The sequence below is a fragment of the Myotis nattereri genome (genome assembly GCF_964212035.1).
Source record: "Myotis nattereri genome assembly, chromosome: 6".
NCBI classification, from domain to species: Eukaryota; Metazoa; Chordata; class Mammalia; order Chiroptera; family Vespertilionidae; genus Myotis; species Myotis nattereri.
In genome coordinates, this window is record NC_138081.1 from 11,550,873 (window position 1) to 11,567,787 (window position 16,915).

The window sequence follows — 16,915 nt, forward strand, 5'->3', positions numbered from 1 at the left end:
TGTGGGAGTGTGTGTGTGTGTGTATACCATGTCTACAAATATCTATATTTGGTGGTATAAACAACCATATATGTATATTCACATTTGCCATTCTGAAAGTCTGGAACCAACTTTGTGATGTGAACCAATTGTTCCATTAATCCAAATAACAGAGTCATGATACAATTTTGATGAGCTTAGTCCTGAGTTATGATGGGCTGATTGGGAAGGAATCAAATAGAATCAAGCTTCAGAGAACTCTCATGGATATTTGTCCAACTGATGGTGTCCAGCAGGGCATCATGGGCGTGGTGCGGCCCAGGTTTTGTATGGCGGGAGTAGGAGTAGTATGTGAATCACCTTTAGATAGAACTCTCAGTAACCAAAAGCCTTGAGCAAGACCAAGTTCTCCTAAAGCAATGGTTAGCTGTTGTAAGGAAGGGACCCCAGCAGATTTTGATATGCCAACATTTGACTCTCTTTGTCTTTAACTAATATTGTGAATGTGTGTGTGTATGTGTGTGTGTGTGTGTGTTTTCATTTGATTCATTTTAAAGGCACCTCTTTCCTTTATTAGAGACACATAATTCATGCAACTTTGGACCCTTTTTAAAGAATATGATCACAGGCAATCTGTTTCAAACTTGTATCAGATAAGAAGTTCTGATCAGATAAGTTATATTATTGAAGATTGAAGGACCTGCAGTGTATTTATTCCCCTGGAATGTAGATCTCTTAAAGTGTTGTATGCCAACCAGTTGCATTGCCATCTCCGGGGAGCTTGTTAGAAAAGCAGGATCTCCAGCCTCTTCCCCCTCCCTCTCCCCCACTCCCCTCTCCCCCACTCCAACTCATGTACTGAATCAGAATCTGCATTTCAACAAGATTCCCAGGTTGTTCATATGTGTATGAACACTGTTGTAGAATTGACCTCTGGATCAAACTAATTATCAAGCATACTTAGACCATATTTTTTTGGTCTTCTACAGATTTACTTTCACTGAATTGCAGTTTCCTTTGTACTTTGCCTTTCATTGGACTCCACCTCTAGAAACTCCTATGGAATCCATTACTGTACCTGCTAAGAGCATACTATTGAGGCTGATGTCTGTATATCTCTCAGTGATTCTTAAAGCTGGAGTCCCATGGAAGACATTTCTTTTAAATTTAAATGCTGAGCAAAGCATTACTTTCCATACAGAATGGATTTTTAAAATCTATACAAATTAAAACCATGGAACTGTTTTCTTTTTGTCTTAATTACTATTGTACTCATGATCTATTTGCATCCCAACTAAAATGAGATTTCTGGGCCAGCATATTTGCATTTTATTTTTTCATGTATAATGCTTAGAATAGCCTGTTATACAGTAATAACTCAATATAAATTTAGCTATTCTCTCTTCATCCTCTTTTATCACCTCCTCACCATCTTAACGGATTGTTGAAAGTGGCTGACTGCATCCCCCTGGCTGGGGGTCCCGGGTTAGAGAGTCGAGACCCTGGGGGAGGCACCGGTTATGTTACCCAAGAGTAGCTCTTTTAAGGTGACAAATACAAACTGCTTCAGAAGGGAAGCCAGAACCCTTGACTGGAAGAGAGGCAGCATCATGAACGCTGAAACAATACAACAACAAAAAGCAAGCTTATAGATAGCTTGGAAACTTGATTAGACAGAGATCTGAACACTGTAGTTACCAGAGGTCCATTCTTTAGTGTCAGCTGAATGACCTGGAAATGGGCCACTGGGATTCAGAGCAGTGAAGGGGGCCATTTGCCACTTTGCTACGTTGATTTCCCTCCATGAGCAGGGCTAGAGTTTCTCCAAGTTTGCCAATGGAGTCATAATGTGGTTGTGGGGGTGTTGTTCCTAAACATGCTTACCTGGTTGCTACCTGGTGCATCCCTGGTGCTGGGAGCCTGGGACTCCTTGCCCCATAGGTTTACACTGGGGACCGGGCAGGCTGATGGGCTTGGCTGTACTGCTGGTGTAGGAAGGTGCGTGTGCACATATGAGCATCTCCTGCTTAACCCCTCCAGTGGTTCCCCATTGCCATGCGAGCAATGCCCGGCCTGTTCCTCATGCCCTGGGAAGCCCCAACTCTTATTCCTCTGTCCAGAGTCCTGGATGCCTCAGCTGTTGTGAACTTTTTTCAGTTTCTTTTTCTGTTATTTATTTAAATATTTTTTTTAATGATTTCAGAGAGGGAGGGTGAGAGAGAGAGAAACATCCATGATGAGAGGGAATCATGGATCAGCTGACTCCTGCACACCCCCTGATGGGGATCGAGCCCACAGCTTGGGCGTGTGCCCTGACCGGGGATTGAACCACAACTTCCTGGTTCAAAGTTTGACGCTCAACCATGAGCCCCACTGTCCAGGCTCTTTCCGTTTCTTGAACTGCCAACCAGATCTTCCAGGCCTTTACCTAACACATTTTGCCCTCCCACAGCGCCATCACCCACCCCTTTTGTTTCATTTCCCTGGCTAATTCCTACTATTTATTCAGGTGTTAGGTTTGTTTTATTTATTTATTTATTTATTTATTTATTTATTTATTTATTGTTAATCCTCATCCGAGGATATTTTTCCATTGATTTTTAGGAAGAGTGGGGGAGAGAGGAAAAGACAGAGAGAAACAATGATGTGAGAGAGACACATCAATTGGTTGCCTCCCACACAAGCCCTGACCAGGGCCCCGGGCCGGAGAGGAGCCTGCAACCAAGGTACGTGCCCTTGATCGGAATCAAACCCGGGACCCTTTGGTCCACAGGCAGGTTTGGCTCTCTTCACTGGGCCAGGTGTTAGTTGTGAAGGTTTGTTTGTTTTTCATTTGAGTGCCCCTCTCAGACATCTGACATTAGGTTAGGTTCTCTTGCTAATTATTTTCAGAAACCCTGAATTTCTTTTCATACTTTATCACAATTACTTATTTATCTGTTTGTCTTATGTTCTTTTCTGTAAGCCTCGGATGTCTGTCTCTGTTTACGCAGCATGGTGTCAGGCCCAAGGAGGGGCTCAGTAAATATACTTTAAATGAATAAGAATCAGTTCATGAATGAGCGAATAAAAACCTGCCCATATGCCATGGTTTATGCTATTGCAATTCAGTATGCAATCTCTTTGTATTTCATGTTTTTAAGGTAAAAATGCATATCAAATCAGCAACTGACTTTGAATGGCTAAAACAGAGTAGATTTTATTTTAAAGAAGATTTGGATCAGACTGTAGTGTCTATTACAGATGTTGACTTTATTTACCAAAATGAATTTCTGGGATGCACCGATCGACTTGTTATCACTCCGTTAACGGATAGGTAGGAAACTTAGCTTTTTAATTCCATTTTGTAATTAAGTAACGTGCTTAAAATTGCTTTTACATTGTATTTGAAATATTGAAAAAAAAAAAGCTTATCGCTGTCGTGTTAGGTCTATGCTAGCTCATCAAAGTCAGTCCAGCAATGAAATAACCCTACTTGTTACGTATACATGTACATTACATTTTAATGAAGTAGAAACAGATGACAGAATAAAAGCAAGCTGGAATGCTGGCGATGAGTATTTAGTTACAAACTTCAGGTTACAAGATGGAAACTTATCTCTAGGACCATAAAGGGAGTCATGAGAACTACAAAGAAGGAAAGGTCCTTGGAGAGCATCTCATTTAGCATCCTGTCTTTTCAAGTTGTGGACATTGGTAGCTAAAGTGGAGTTTCTTGGCCAGCTCTGAACAATCAGTTAATGGCAGAGCCGCTAAAAGTCTTTTTTGTATATGACACTAGGCAAGAACTGGGCCTTTGTCATCTTTATCTACCCACAACAGCTCAATATGTTGTGCACAGTAGACACTCAGTAAACATTTGTAGAATTGACTTAAATTGAGTCACAGGACAATGAATTCTGCTGTTATTTTCCATAGGGCTGCCTCCAGGTGAAATTATAACATTTAAATTTGGTGTTCAGCCTCCTCTGGATTCATCCAACTTGCCTTGATATGCCCAGTGCCCCTGCCACATACATTTGTCAATATGTTTTCCCTTCCACGGATGTATACACGTGAAGCTTCATGGCTCACAAAACTTTACTAAGTTTTACTTTCATCCGAAGCAGATGTCACTGAAACTGGGTCACAGGTCCAAGGAGAGTCATTAGATTATTCCTTACACTTACCTAAACGAATGAGACCTTTCATATTCAAACCATTTGCAGTGGTGTGTTGCAGTTGGCTCGTGCCGGCTTGTTGCGGAGTTTAGAAGTTTGGCCCGAGAAATGTTTGCAGTCACTCACTGCCCCACTGCTAACGAATGTCAGGTGCGCCCGCCTTGTTTGGTTGCCTCTCATGGGTGAGCTGCTCACATTCTAAAGTAACAGGCCCATTCCAATGACATTGGACTTTTGCTTGCACTTGGCTGTCTCATGTTATCCCGTACTCACCATGCCTTGTCTGACTGACGTCTGCAGATGCTATATCACTTTAGCACAGGCTTTGGGAATGAACATGGGAGGTGCTCCAGCCGGACCCGCGGGCACTGGCAAAACAGAGACCACGAAAGACATGGGACGCTGTTTGGGAAAGTACGTGGTCGTGTTTAACTGCTCAGATCAAATGGATTTCAGAGGGCTCGGAAGGATTTTTAAAGGCAAGTGTCAAACACTGAAACTATTTTTCTGTGATTTTATTTTTATTGCACTTTAATTTTCTGATCTATATCTAAAGTGATGTTTTCCCACAGAACCAAAATTAGGATAAGTTGATACATATGATAGTGCCATTTTTTTATGATCAGAAATGGCTGGAAACCATCCATTTCACTGGCTCAATATTATTGCCATGAGTTGAATGTGTAGTGGTTTATGAAAATGGAACCAATTTATTACTGCCTGAAACAATGGTGGAGGAGATAAGATGAAGTTTACAAAACACACGTGACTTCCCTTCCAGCATTAAATCCCATTGAAATGATTGATTTTTTTTTTTTTTTTTTTTTTAAGCATAGCCACACTGGGAAACAAGGAGGAGGGCCATCAGCAGATGGGAAATTCTGAGGAAATCCTGAAAGATAGGTAGGCAGTGGTTTCAGATAGGCAAAGAGAAGAGGTTAGAGAGCACACCTGTCTTTAGAACTCAGTGCCTGGCCTTCCTCTCTTTTCTACCTACATGCATTCTCTTTAAGTACTGCCTATGCGATCAAATTTGTATCTCTAGCTTGGACTTCCTGAAATTTCAGATCTGTATAGACAACTGATATCTACTACTTGACATCTCCACTCAAATGTCGAGTAGGTCTAAACGTGTGATCTCCCTTCCCCTCGCCCACTCCATCCTCAGCCTTTCCCATCCCACGGAGTAGCCGTGTCATGCTTCCAGGTGCGCAGATGAAAAATCTTAGACTTACCCTTCACGGCTTTCTCTCATACTCAAATCCGTCCTGTCAGCAAACACTATTGCCTTCAGAACGCACCCCAAATCTGAGCACCTCTGATCCCCACTGCTGTCATCAAGCCAGTTGTCACCCTTCACCTGTACTGTGCCAATGAGCCTCCTCATTGGACTCTGTGTTTACTCTTGTCCCCTCCACTGCAGCCTCATATCAGCGCCACAGCAACCCTTCTACATGGAAGTCAGATCACAACCCTCTTCTGCTGAGAGCTGCCCAGCGGCTTCACTCCGAGTAAAAGCCAAACCCCTCACGTGGTCCTGCATTGTCTTACAGTCACTCCTGCCCCTCCCCATTGTATCAGTCTGACCTTCTGACCCATCTCCTACTACTCTCTGCTCCCCTCACTCTCCCTCCGGTAGCCATATTGACCTTTCTGATGTTTCTCAAAAACATTCAAAGCAGATTTCCTCTCAGATTCCTTACTCTGGTTCCTTAGGTCCTTCCCCTAGACCAGTGATGGCGAACCTATGACATGCGTGTCAGAGGTGACATGTGAACTCATTTTTTGGGTTGATTTTTCTTTGTTAAATGGCATTGAAATATATAATATAAATATCAAAAATATAAATCTTTGTTTTACTATGGTTGCAAATATCAAAAAATTTCTATATGTGACACGGCACCAGAGTTAAGTTAGGGTTTTTCAAAATGCTGACACGCCGAGCTCAAAAGGTTCACCATCACTGCCCTAGATATTACCCCACATGGCTCATTTGATAAAGGATGTCCACAGCAAACATCATAATCTGAACATTTGAAAGCATTCTTTTTGAGATGAGGTATAAGACAAGGACTCCTGTTATTATTTGTTCTAGTCATCACTGTACTTCAGATCCTGCAGTAAGGAACAACAACAAAAATACAAAGATTGGAAAGAAAGAAATGCAAAATTTCATTATTCACAAAGGGTAGGGTACACTTTTTAAAAATTCAACAAAATCTATAGAAAAATAGAATTTAGCAAATATCCTAGACTATAAAATCAACACAAAGTAAATTTTATTTTTATAAACCACAAAAAACAGTTAGAAAATGAAAACTTCAGAAAGATATCATTTAGAATGTAATTTCGAGAGTGTGGTATTGGTGCAGGATTGATGACTGGACCAATGGAATGTAATAGAAAATGAAAAAAATAGGCCAAGGACACTTGACAGGTGGCCCAGGTATTACCGTAAATCAGTGATGGAGAGACAGACTTTACAATAAATTGTTCTGGGACAAGAGTTGATCAATATTTAACAAAGGAGATTGGGTCCCTACATATATAAAAATTGGATGCCTAAACCATACACTGTATAAAACTCAGTTCTGGGAATTAAACGTCTAAATGTGGGAGGCAAAATTGTTTGGGTTTTGAGAAGGTAATAAAGGAAAATATCTTTCTTTTTAGAGTAGAAAGGGATTTTTAATACAAGAATCACAAACCATAAAGAAAAGATTGACACATTCCCTACCCTGAGTTAAAAACATCTCTTCGTCAGTGAGTATCAAAACAAGAGAGAGAAAAGCCATGCCTGAAATTTGGAAGCGGCATTAGCAATATATATTACCTACAAAGGATTAGTATCCCCAATACATGAGTAAAGCCTATGACTCACTGAGAAAGAGATAATTCAATAGAAAAATGAGGAAAAGTCTGAAATAGGTATTACACCAGTGCAGAAAACCAAATAACCAGCAAAGAATTGCACACTATAAAAGGATTCCATTTTGTACAAACCAGGTTAAGAACAATTTAAGTGTGACTTTTTTAAAAAAACATATTTTTGATTTCAGAGAGGAAGGGAGAGGTAGAGAGAGACAGAAACATCAACGATGAGAGAGAATCATTGATTGGCTGCCTCTTGCATATCCTGTACTGAGGATCGAGCCTGCAACCCGGGCATGTGCCCTTGACTGGTATCAAACCCAGGAACCTTCAGTCCGCAGGCTGATGCTCTATCCACTGAGCCAAACCAGCTGGGCCGTGGTCGGCAAACTGCGGCTCGTGAGCCACGTGCGGCTCTTTGGCCCCTTGAGTGTGGCTCTTCCTAAGCCTTACGAGTACCCTAATTAAGTTAATAACAATGTACCTACCGATATAGTTTCAGTTTAAAAAATTTGGCTCTCAAAAGAAATTTCAATCGTTGTACTGTTGATATTTGGCTCTGTTGACTAATGAGTTTGCCGACCACTGAGCTAGGGCAGTGTGACTTTTTTTTTTTTTTTTTTTTTACTACCTTTGGCAAGGTGTCAAGCAGCAGAAACAGCCACCCACTCCTTCCTGGTGGCAGTGTAAACCTTTTTTAGAATAAAAAAAGCTTACACGTGTATTGTCAGTCTCCCACCTTCTGGTCTCAGCTCAGGTAAACTGCACTTAAGTACTGGGAGCCTGTGTGCAAATGCTCACGACAGCATTGCTTGTCACAGCCAACACCTGGCAATAACTCGAGTGTCCTCTGTGGTGGGCTGGACACATAAATACATAGGTTGTGGACATCCGATTTATATATCATATGCATAACAATGCTGTAGCGGTAAAAATGAGTAACTGCAGCACGATGCATTGATGTAGCGCAGTCTCACCGTTTAGAGGGAAAGTAGCAAGTCTCACAAAAACACAGATAGGATGATTGCATTTATTTAAACCAAAGATATGTATTACATAGATATGTATATATAGCTAGTAAAAAGAGTCCGGTCGGTGTGGCTCAGTGGTTGAGCATTGACCCATGCACTAGGAGGTCGCTGGTTCAATTCCTGGTGAGGGACACATGCCTGGGTTTCAAGCTCCATCCCCAGTAGGGGGTGTGCAGGAGGCAGCTGATCAATGATTCTCTCATCAATGTTTCTTTCTCTCTCTCTCTCCCTCTCCCCTCCCCTCTCTCTAAAATCAATACAAACATATTTTTTTGTTGTTTGTTTTTTTTTTATATATATATTTTATTGATTTTTCACAGAGAGGAAGGGAGAGAGAGAGAGAGTCAGAAACATCGATGAGAGAGAAACATCGATCAGCCGCCTCCTGCACATCCCCCACTGGGGATGTGCCCGCAACCCAGGTACATGCCCTTGACCGGAATCGAACCTGGGACCTTTCAGTCCGCAGGCCGACGCTCTATCCACTGAGCCAAACCGGTTTCGGCACAAACATATTTTTTAAAAAGCATAAGAATGCGTATGTCTCCTCTGGGAGGGAAGAAGGGTGACGCCATTGGGAAGAAGTACACTGGGCCTTCCCTGTATTGAACACTATGCGTTCATTCATCTCTAGCCCTTCCTTTCGGCGGGATGTGAGTAACATCTCCATAACAGATAGCATGAGATTGCACCCCCAGCTCAGGAGGATATGCACAGCATTTCATAGCTAGCTAGCTAGGTAAATAGACACACATATAAACTTTGAGCATGTGAAATATATACTGTTCATGAATACATGCATAAGACCAATAGCTTAAAAGCATGCATAGGAACCATTGGCATCAAATTCAGGGTAGAAGCTACCTCTGGAGAAGGAGGGAGTGTGGATTCAAGAGGGATATACCTGGACTTGAAAAGTACTTTTAACATGATTCTAAAGAATAAAATCTGAAACAAATTGTTAGGATTTGACAGGTGGGTACATGGGTATTCATTATATTATTCTGTTTAGTCGCCTGTCTGTCAAACATTTTTGAACCCTGAGAATAATTTCCTAATCAAAGAGAAGGGTTCTTCTGTGGATCACTCCCAGCTTGAGGGTCGGGGGTGGTTGGGAGAAGCAGACTAGAGTGCAAGGTAAACCCCAGGATACCAAAATGAGAGCAGAAGGCAAAGAAAAAGTGTGTTTCCTTCACACAAAAGCTGTAGCACAGCTGTCTGAGGTGGGAATGCTGACAAAGACCAACCCCAGAGGCGGGCTCCTGCCAGAGGGGCAAGCAGTGCACCAGGCCAGACAGACTGCCGGCCCCAGCCCTGGAGAGCAACCCTTTATGGCTCCATCCCTTCCCTCAAATCACCAGAGGCAGGCATGCCTCCTGCAGACAGGAATTTGCATTCCGGAAGAGGAAATGCAACTTATGCAGCGATAACAAAGTCCCATAAAATATTTGAAGGAATTAGGGACGCATCCAAAGCAGTGGAGACCTACTGACCAGTAAACTGTTCAACAGAGAAAACAGAAGAAAATTAAAAAATAAATGAAGTTAATAGCTTAGAGAGATTCAAGAATGTATTACATGTAGCCAATTAAAGAAACAGGCTACTATGAAAACATAACAATTGGAAAATTTGGATATGGGAAAAAAAATCTCTCTTGAATTGGAATATGTGGCCAAGAGAATACATTGCAAAAGGAAATGGGAAATTTTACAAAAAAACTTAAGGGTCATAGGAGTAGCGAAACTAGACAACCAAGGGGTCTGGGCTGCCTGTCACTACTTGGTCCAATTCAGCAGAGACAGGGTTGAATCGTATATGAGCGTTTATTCCAATCCTGCTGGCAGTATGGGAGAGCAGCAGGGCATCACAAAAATCTGCTCCGCCCCCCCCCCCCAAAACCCCCCCATAGACCAGCTGTTTATACAGAGTAAGACAAGTATTACATGGGGAAGTAGGGATAGCAGGCATGGGGAAGCAGGCTGTGCAGGCTGAGGTGGGACTCAATTGTTTGGGCAACAAGGTTGTTAATCTTTCCATGAAAATAGGCAGTTCTTGAATGAGAATGGACCGAATTCCAAGGTTGACTCCCAGGTCCTGGGTGGGGGTGGGGGGGGGGATACAATTCCCAGCCAGTTTAGAATGTCCTTTTTTTAAACCAGAACTAGGCAATCACGGTTAACAGTGCATGACTAATATTTCCCATAACCATAGCGAGTCCCCAACATTCTATTTTTTTGCCCCTAACAGTAGCTATCCAAGTTCCAACATCTGTGTAATGGAAATTCCCAGAGGAGAGAGAAGAGAAACTAGAGGGGGAGGGGAAGGTAATGAAAGAAAGAAGAGCATTTCATACAGGTAAAGATAATGAAGGTTTTCATCCTTAGAGATGAGACAGGAGCAATGTTCCCAATATCCATCCAGGTCTTTCTTTGTGCTGGATTTTGTAAGCAATAAATAGAAATCCCTTCGGCCATTCTCTGTCCTCCCTGCCTCCTCAAAGTTCTCTCATTTTAACAGGAAAGGAGCGGAGCGATCTGACTCTGGCATTCCTTATTTGGTCAGTTTCCCCTAACATTACAGCTCCTTCCACCCCCATCCCCACCGGAGATGACCCTTACAGATTGAATCCAATTTTATCACTCTCAGCAACGGCGCGTCTGCCCTTTCATTTTGGCAGTGAACTATTTTCACTGTCTTGGTGCTGATGTACAATGAAACTTCTGTATATCACTGGAATTCCATGTGTCTTTCTAAAAACAGCAGATATGAAACTTGATAGATACCTTGTATTTCAACATTTAATTGTTTGCGAGCGCTTTGGCGAGATGATTGCTATTAAGAAGTAAAACTTTTCAAATCAACTGTTTTTCATACCAGGTCTGGCGCAGTCAGGTTCCTGGGGCTGTTTTGATGAGTTTAACAGAATTGAATTGCCCGTCTTATCGGTGGCAGCCCAACAAATTTATATTGTTTTGACAGCAAGAAAAGAGAGAAAAAAACAGTTCATTTTTTCTGATGGTGATTGTGTTGATTTAAATCCAGAATTTGGAATCTTCTTAACAATGGTGAGAACATGGGTTTTAAATGCAATTTGGTTTAACTACTATGGACTTAAGTAAAACAAGGCATCTACTCCTGGGTTAATGACCGACTATCCAGGGGTCAGGAGTGATTCTTTCCTATCATGAGATTTTTTTGAGTAGTGAAAATAGACAAGACAAGATAAAATAGCAATATGTTAATGATACTAATAGCTACTGTTTATTGAGCACTTATTATGTGTAAGGTGATGGGCTGAGTGCTTTATGTACTAGCATTAGACAGGACAGCTATAGTAACAATCCCAAAATCTTAGTGGCTGAAAGCATCAAAGATTTGTTTCTCCCTGTTGCTGGGCCTGGGTGGAGAGGGCAGGCCTGCTTTGTAAGTCCTTACTCCGGACCCGTCTGTCTTTGCTGGTGGCCGTAGCAGAGGAAAAGCAGGACATAAAGAATTATGCTCTGCCTCTCAGGGTTTCTGTCCAGAAGTGACACAGGCAGAGCCATTAGTCAAAGCAGTTTACATGGCAGTGTAGTCATGTGTCGCATTTTGTATGGTGCATATTTTATAATGAGGTACCTGGGGCAGAGATTTAAAAACTAGCTCAGGTCACAGAGCCAGTTAGAGATAGATGTTATTGTCTGACATCAATCTCACTACTTACACTCTATGCTTGGTTTTCTCTGAAACATAATAAAAGATCCTGGAAATGACTTAAAATATTCAAAATAATTCCTATGCCAGAGAATTGTGGGCGTTCATCTACCACGTGTTTGAGGGCGGAGCTCTGAGATACAATGTTGTACAGATAGAAAACCAAAGGCACGAATAGGTTTTTTTATGACTTGGAGCAGTGAAGTTAATGAACCAGTTTTACTTAATGTGTTCATATATAAGTTTTTTATTCCGTTATCTCTAAGTTGCAAGATAATGCAAAGTACTCTGAGTTTGAAGTGTCCTAGTAGATAAATCACAGGAAGCAAAATAAGGAAAGTTTCTGATAAGTTTCACTGTAAGCAGACATCCAGGAAAGCAGTTAATAATAATCCTGAAGTGATCAGTTATAACTAACTAAGACAATAGGATGAAGAAATTCGCTCAGTGTGATAACTGTGGCAGGGAATAATTTAAAAGTTTAACATTCTCCCTGGATTAAGAATAATATTGGAAATATCAATTAGATGCTAGATTAGGCTGTGAATGGCTGAGACACGAAAAATAGTGACAACACGTAAGGATTTTTTTCTCTTAAGATTTCTCCTGTGTTTCTACTCCATCATGGTGTCCAGCGTCTAGGCCGCCCTGTGACCTAAGACGCTACTGACGCATCTCTGCGTTGTTGCAGTCAATTCCCTTCAAGCAACAAGGTTATCTCATACAGTGTGTCCCTGTGGGTCTCATGGTGTAGAATTTAATCACACCGGCTGCAAGGCAGGCTGGGAAACATAGTTGTTTTTTTAATCTGGGTAGTGATGCTCCTAGCTGGCACCTGGGCGTGTGTGACTGAGGAAGGAGAAAGGAGAAGTAGTGGTAGGCAACCAGCAATCACTGTATCCTGTGTCAGCAAGGTATTTGGCTCATTGACAGTATCTGAAAGGCAGAGAATGAGGGTTCTTTCCCAAAATAATTGTATTTTTATTTTTACCTAATATTTATTCATCAAAATGTAAATAGTCATACATGCCTACTGGCTACTATGTGGACAGCGCAGTGAGCTACAGATGTTCAAACATATAGCAGGGCCATTCTAGATCAGCGGTTGCCAACCGGTGGTCCATGGATCACTGATGGTCCATGAGGTCCGAAAGGTTGGCGACTGCTATTCTAGATGGCATGTCTGCATTGGAGGCAGAGCTGGACAAGATTACATCACCAAAGCCCTTACAATTCAAATCATCTATGTCTTTAGGTGATGAAAGTTGTAGCCTTGCAGTAATTTCTAATAAGATGAAATCTTAAATTATTACACTTTGGACCCCTAACCTTACCCTTGGGACCTTTGGGTCTGACCCATCCTCAGCCTGTAGCTACTCATGAGGCCTTCGCTTCCTTTCCACCTCACATTGTCCTCTTCAGTATTTTCCCCTCCACTCCCATCTTTATTTCCCTTCACCACCATAGGTTTCTTTAATGGTACTTTGTCTGCCAAAGAACTCTGTAATTCCGACTGAACAGGATAAAGAGAGGAAATAAAAATTATCTAAGTAAACTCATCAGTATGGAACCCTGCATTTTCTCTTATTTCAATAACATTTCAATCATAACTATCTAGATATGTATTCAGTTTTCTTTTCTATTTTCTTAACCAATAAACAGATGCTTAATTTTTGCTCTCAAAGTAATATGTGTGTCTGTGTTAATATAATGAAACTGGAACTATGTCAAAGGGAGTGATGTGACATTGATAGATATCGATGGTCCAATACACATTTTTGAAAAAAAGGGAGGTTTGTGAATCTAATATTTTTCTCAATGCCACCTTAGGATCTGAATTAGGGATCTGAAATGTGTTTCTATGCATGAAATAAAATTTATTATCAGCAATAAAAATTAAATAATTTTAACTTTTAGAACCCCGGATATGCTGGGCGCCAGGAACTACCCGAGAACTTAAAAATTCAGTTTAGAACTGTTGCTATGATGGTTCCTGATAGACAGGTATGCATTGGGATTTAAAAACATAACATAATTTACATTTGTACTTGTCTTTCATGCACATTGTTGAAAATCTCACTATGTGAATTTTCCAGATCATTATGCGAGTTAAACTGGCAAGCTGTGGTTTCCTCGAGAATGTTATCTTGGCTCAGAAGTTTTATGTTCTGTACAAACTGTGTGAGGAGCAGCTTACCAAGCAGGTAACTTTGTCCATTTATTCCCCCCTAACTATAGAACTTGATTTCTTACTTTGCAATTTTACCTTGATAAAATGCTATTCATTTTGAAAATCTCTTTGACTCTTTTCTAAAATAAATTTAATGACTTTGACCTGTTGGTTATGTATTTTGAATGCCTGTTTATTTTTGAATATTTATAAATGCAACAAAAATTGCCAAGAAATGTACTAGGAGGTCCCATGTATTCATTACCCTACTTCCTTCAAAGTTGGCATCTTATAACCATAATATAATAACAGACCCAGAAAATGGCCATAGGTAAAATCCAGAGTTCATTAAGGTTTCACCAGTTGATCATGCACTGTGTGTGTGTGTGTGTGTGTGTGTGTGTGTGTGTGTGTAGTTCTATGCAATTATATCACATAGGTAGATTTGTATAACCACCACCACAATCAACATACAGAACTGTCCCATCACCACCAGGTCTCCTCATACTACCCCTCTATAGCCACAGCCCCCTCTCTCCCAAGTCCCTATCCCCTTGCAGCCACCGATCTTTTCTCCATCTCTATCATTTTCTTTCAGAAGCATTACATAAATGGAGTCACATAGTACGTAACCTGTTGGTTATGCATTTTAAATCTGTTTGCCTCTCAGACTGTCATCAGACTGTCTTATCCTCCAAAGATATTTAAAAGTGTGGACACTATCATACAGCTTGATCTTTCCAATGGAAGGATCGTTTTTCAGTCAAAGGACAGGTGGAAGAATTCAGCTACTGAAACTTTGCAGCTCAGCCACTCCAAAGCTACAGTACATATGGACCAGAATACCCACTATATGTATACAGTGGGTCTAGATTGAGAGCTTTTCAATTGAATAATCTTTCCCCCTTCCCCCCATCTTAGGTTCACTATGACTTCGGGTTGAGAAATATCCTATCTGTATTGAGGACCCTTGGATCTCAGAAAAGAGCCAGACCGGAAGACAGTGAATTAAGCATCGTCATGAGAGGACTAAGAGATATGAACCTTTCTAAACTGGTATCTTTCTTCTCTGACTTCACTCCTCTTTCAAGAATTTGACCTGGTTTCTTTCTACTTGGCTGATGTGTGTGTGTGTTTGTGTGTGTGTATGTGTGGGGGAGGGTGGGGTGGCGGGGGTGACTCATGTTAGGCTGCGAACATGAATACTTGTAGCAACAGTGGGAGTGTGAACCTACCACTGTGCTTCCAGTTTGACCAGCGTGAGCCAGAAGTGCACCCCCTTGTCAGTTGTGTGCCCTCGAACAGGCCTCATCCGTGGGCTCCAGCCCCCAGGTTTCAGTCCAGTACTTGGCCATTATTCATAATGAAGCATGTTCCAGTCATGGAGACCTGGATTCACAGGGCACCACGAGACCTTTTGCTCTGTCTGTGCATAGCTTATCTCACCTATGTCTGTCCCCAAACATCAACATCATTTCTGTTTCCCCCAAATGCACAGAAAGCTTGCTGTGGAGATGACAGCAGTTGTCACACTGCTTTCATCCTTGCCACCGGAGCCAGGTTGCTCTCAGCCAGCTGCTGGACAGGTTCTCGGGGTATTTATTCAAAGGACTGTCTCTGCTGCGCACTGTGCCCATGCCCTGGGAGGCCAAGGCCGAGGAAGAACTGGTCCTCGGGAAGCTCACACTGCAGTTACAAACTAACCCCGGTGCGGGTCATTGCCATCACAGCCTTTGCGGGGGATATTGTCCGGTTTGTGTCTCACAGCCACTCTGTGGGACGTGGATGACCCGTGAGGGCATGGGACTCAGAATCTGGAGAACCCACCCGCAATCCCAGTCAGCTGAGAAGCTGGGACAAAAATCCACGAGACCTTCTGATGCTGAGTCCTCTGCTCCTTCCCTGGGATAATGGTACCCTCGAGACTCCTAGACAAGCACCCCAGAAAGCATCAGGGGCGCCCCAGAAAGTAAGGAGAGATCAGACGTGGTCAGCCGCTATGAGTGGGGTGATCTAGGCATTAAAGGTGTAGCTAAGAAGGTTTAGACTCAGTTCACTCAAACCTGCTGCTTAGGAGAAGTCAGAACTCGGATGATGGTTTTTCAGCTGATTTGGATGGATGAGTCATGCATGGATATATCCTTATAGTGAAGAAATATTACTATTCTATTTTCATGGGGTAGGGACTGTTAGTTGCATGTTTTACGTTGATGTGTATACCTGGCTGTGAGAAGCAGAGCATTCATATGACAAAGGACTGAGGTGAAGTCACCTTGGAGCAGGACACCGTGGAGGACGTCGAATCCCAGGGAACTTGGCTGCGGTGCTGCAGGTAGCACGGCTTCAGTGGTGTGTTCGGGAGTGAGTACTGGAGGTGACAAGTCTGGTGAGGAGAGGACTCGCTGCTTCTAGGCATGAAGTGAGGGTGCTGTGTGCGTCCTCGCTGGTCGGTGCACATTTGTTGACGGAAGGAGTAAGTTTGTTCTCTGCCATCGTAGGTTGATGAAGACGAACCCCTGTTCCTCAGCTTAATCAACGACCTGTTCCCAGGACTACAGCTGGACAGTAACACTTACGTGGAACTACAAGATGCGGTGGCCCGCCAGGTTCAGGCAGAAGGTCTGATAAACCACCCACCCTGGAATCTCAAACTTGTGCAGGTAAAGAAATGCTAGTCTATTATCAGTATAATGAGAAGCGGGTGTTGTTGAAGGTCAGCATTTTACGAGAAGAACTCATGATATTAGTCCTACTTGATGTAAAGTTGAAGCTCAATTAAAACACATCCATGCAGGAAGAGGCCTCAGGGCGACGTGTTGGTCCTAGCGGGATGGGATGGGTTGACCATTGTCACAGCAAACAAGCAGTGGTTTACTGAGGTGCTTACACCCGGTGAGAAGGTTGGGCTGTGACCAGACTCGCAGGAGCAGTTGGGAGGGTGTGTTAAGTTAGACAAACTCAGGAAGATGCAACGGTCCAGGTGGCGGTATCGCCAGTGGCTGGGTGCCTCC

General features: G+C 42.3%; 1 protein-coding gene across 1 annotated transcript in view; it reads left to right on the plus strand.

Annotated features, from left to right (window-relative positions):
* DNAH8 (dynein axonemal heavy chain 8) overlaps positions 1-16,915 on the plus strand; it is a 273,951-nt gene that overhangs the window by 127,269 nt on the left and 129,767 nt on the right. Inside the window, exons 42-48 of the mRNA XM_081093926.1 lie at positions 3,123-3,295; positions 4,440-4,618; positions 10,919-11,106; positions 13,652-13,738; positions 13,831-13,938; positions 14,826-14,960; positions 16,403-16,564. Of these exons, the coding sequence (XP_080950052.1) occupies positions 3,123-3,295; positions 4,440-4,618; positions 10,919-11,106; positions 13,652-13,738; positions 13,831-13,938; positions 14,826-14,960; positions 16,403-16,564 (1,032 nt within the window). The remainder of the gene's footprint in view (positions 1-3,122; positions 3,296-4,439; positions 4,619-10,918; positions 11,107-13,651; positions 13,739-13,830; positions 13,939-14,825; positions 14,961-16,402; positions 16,565-16,915) is intronic.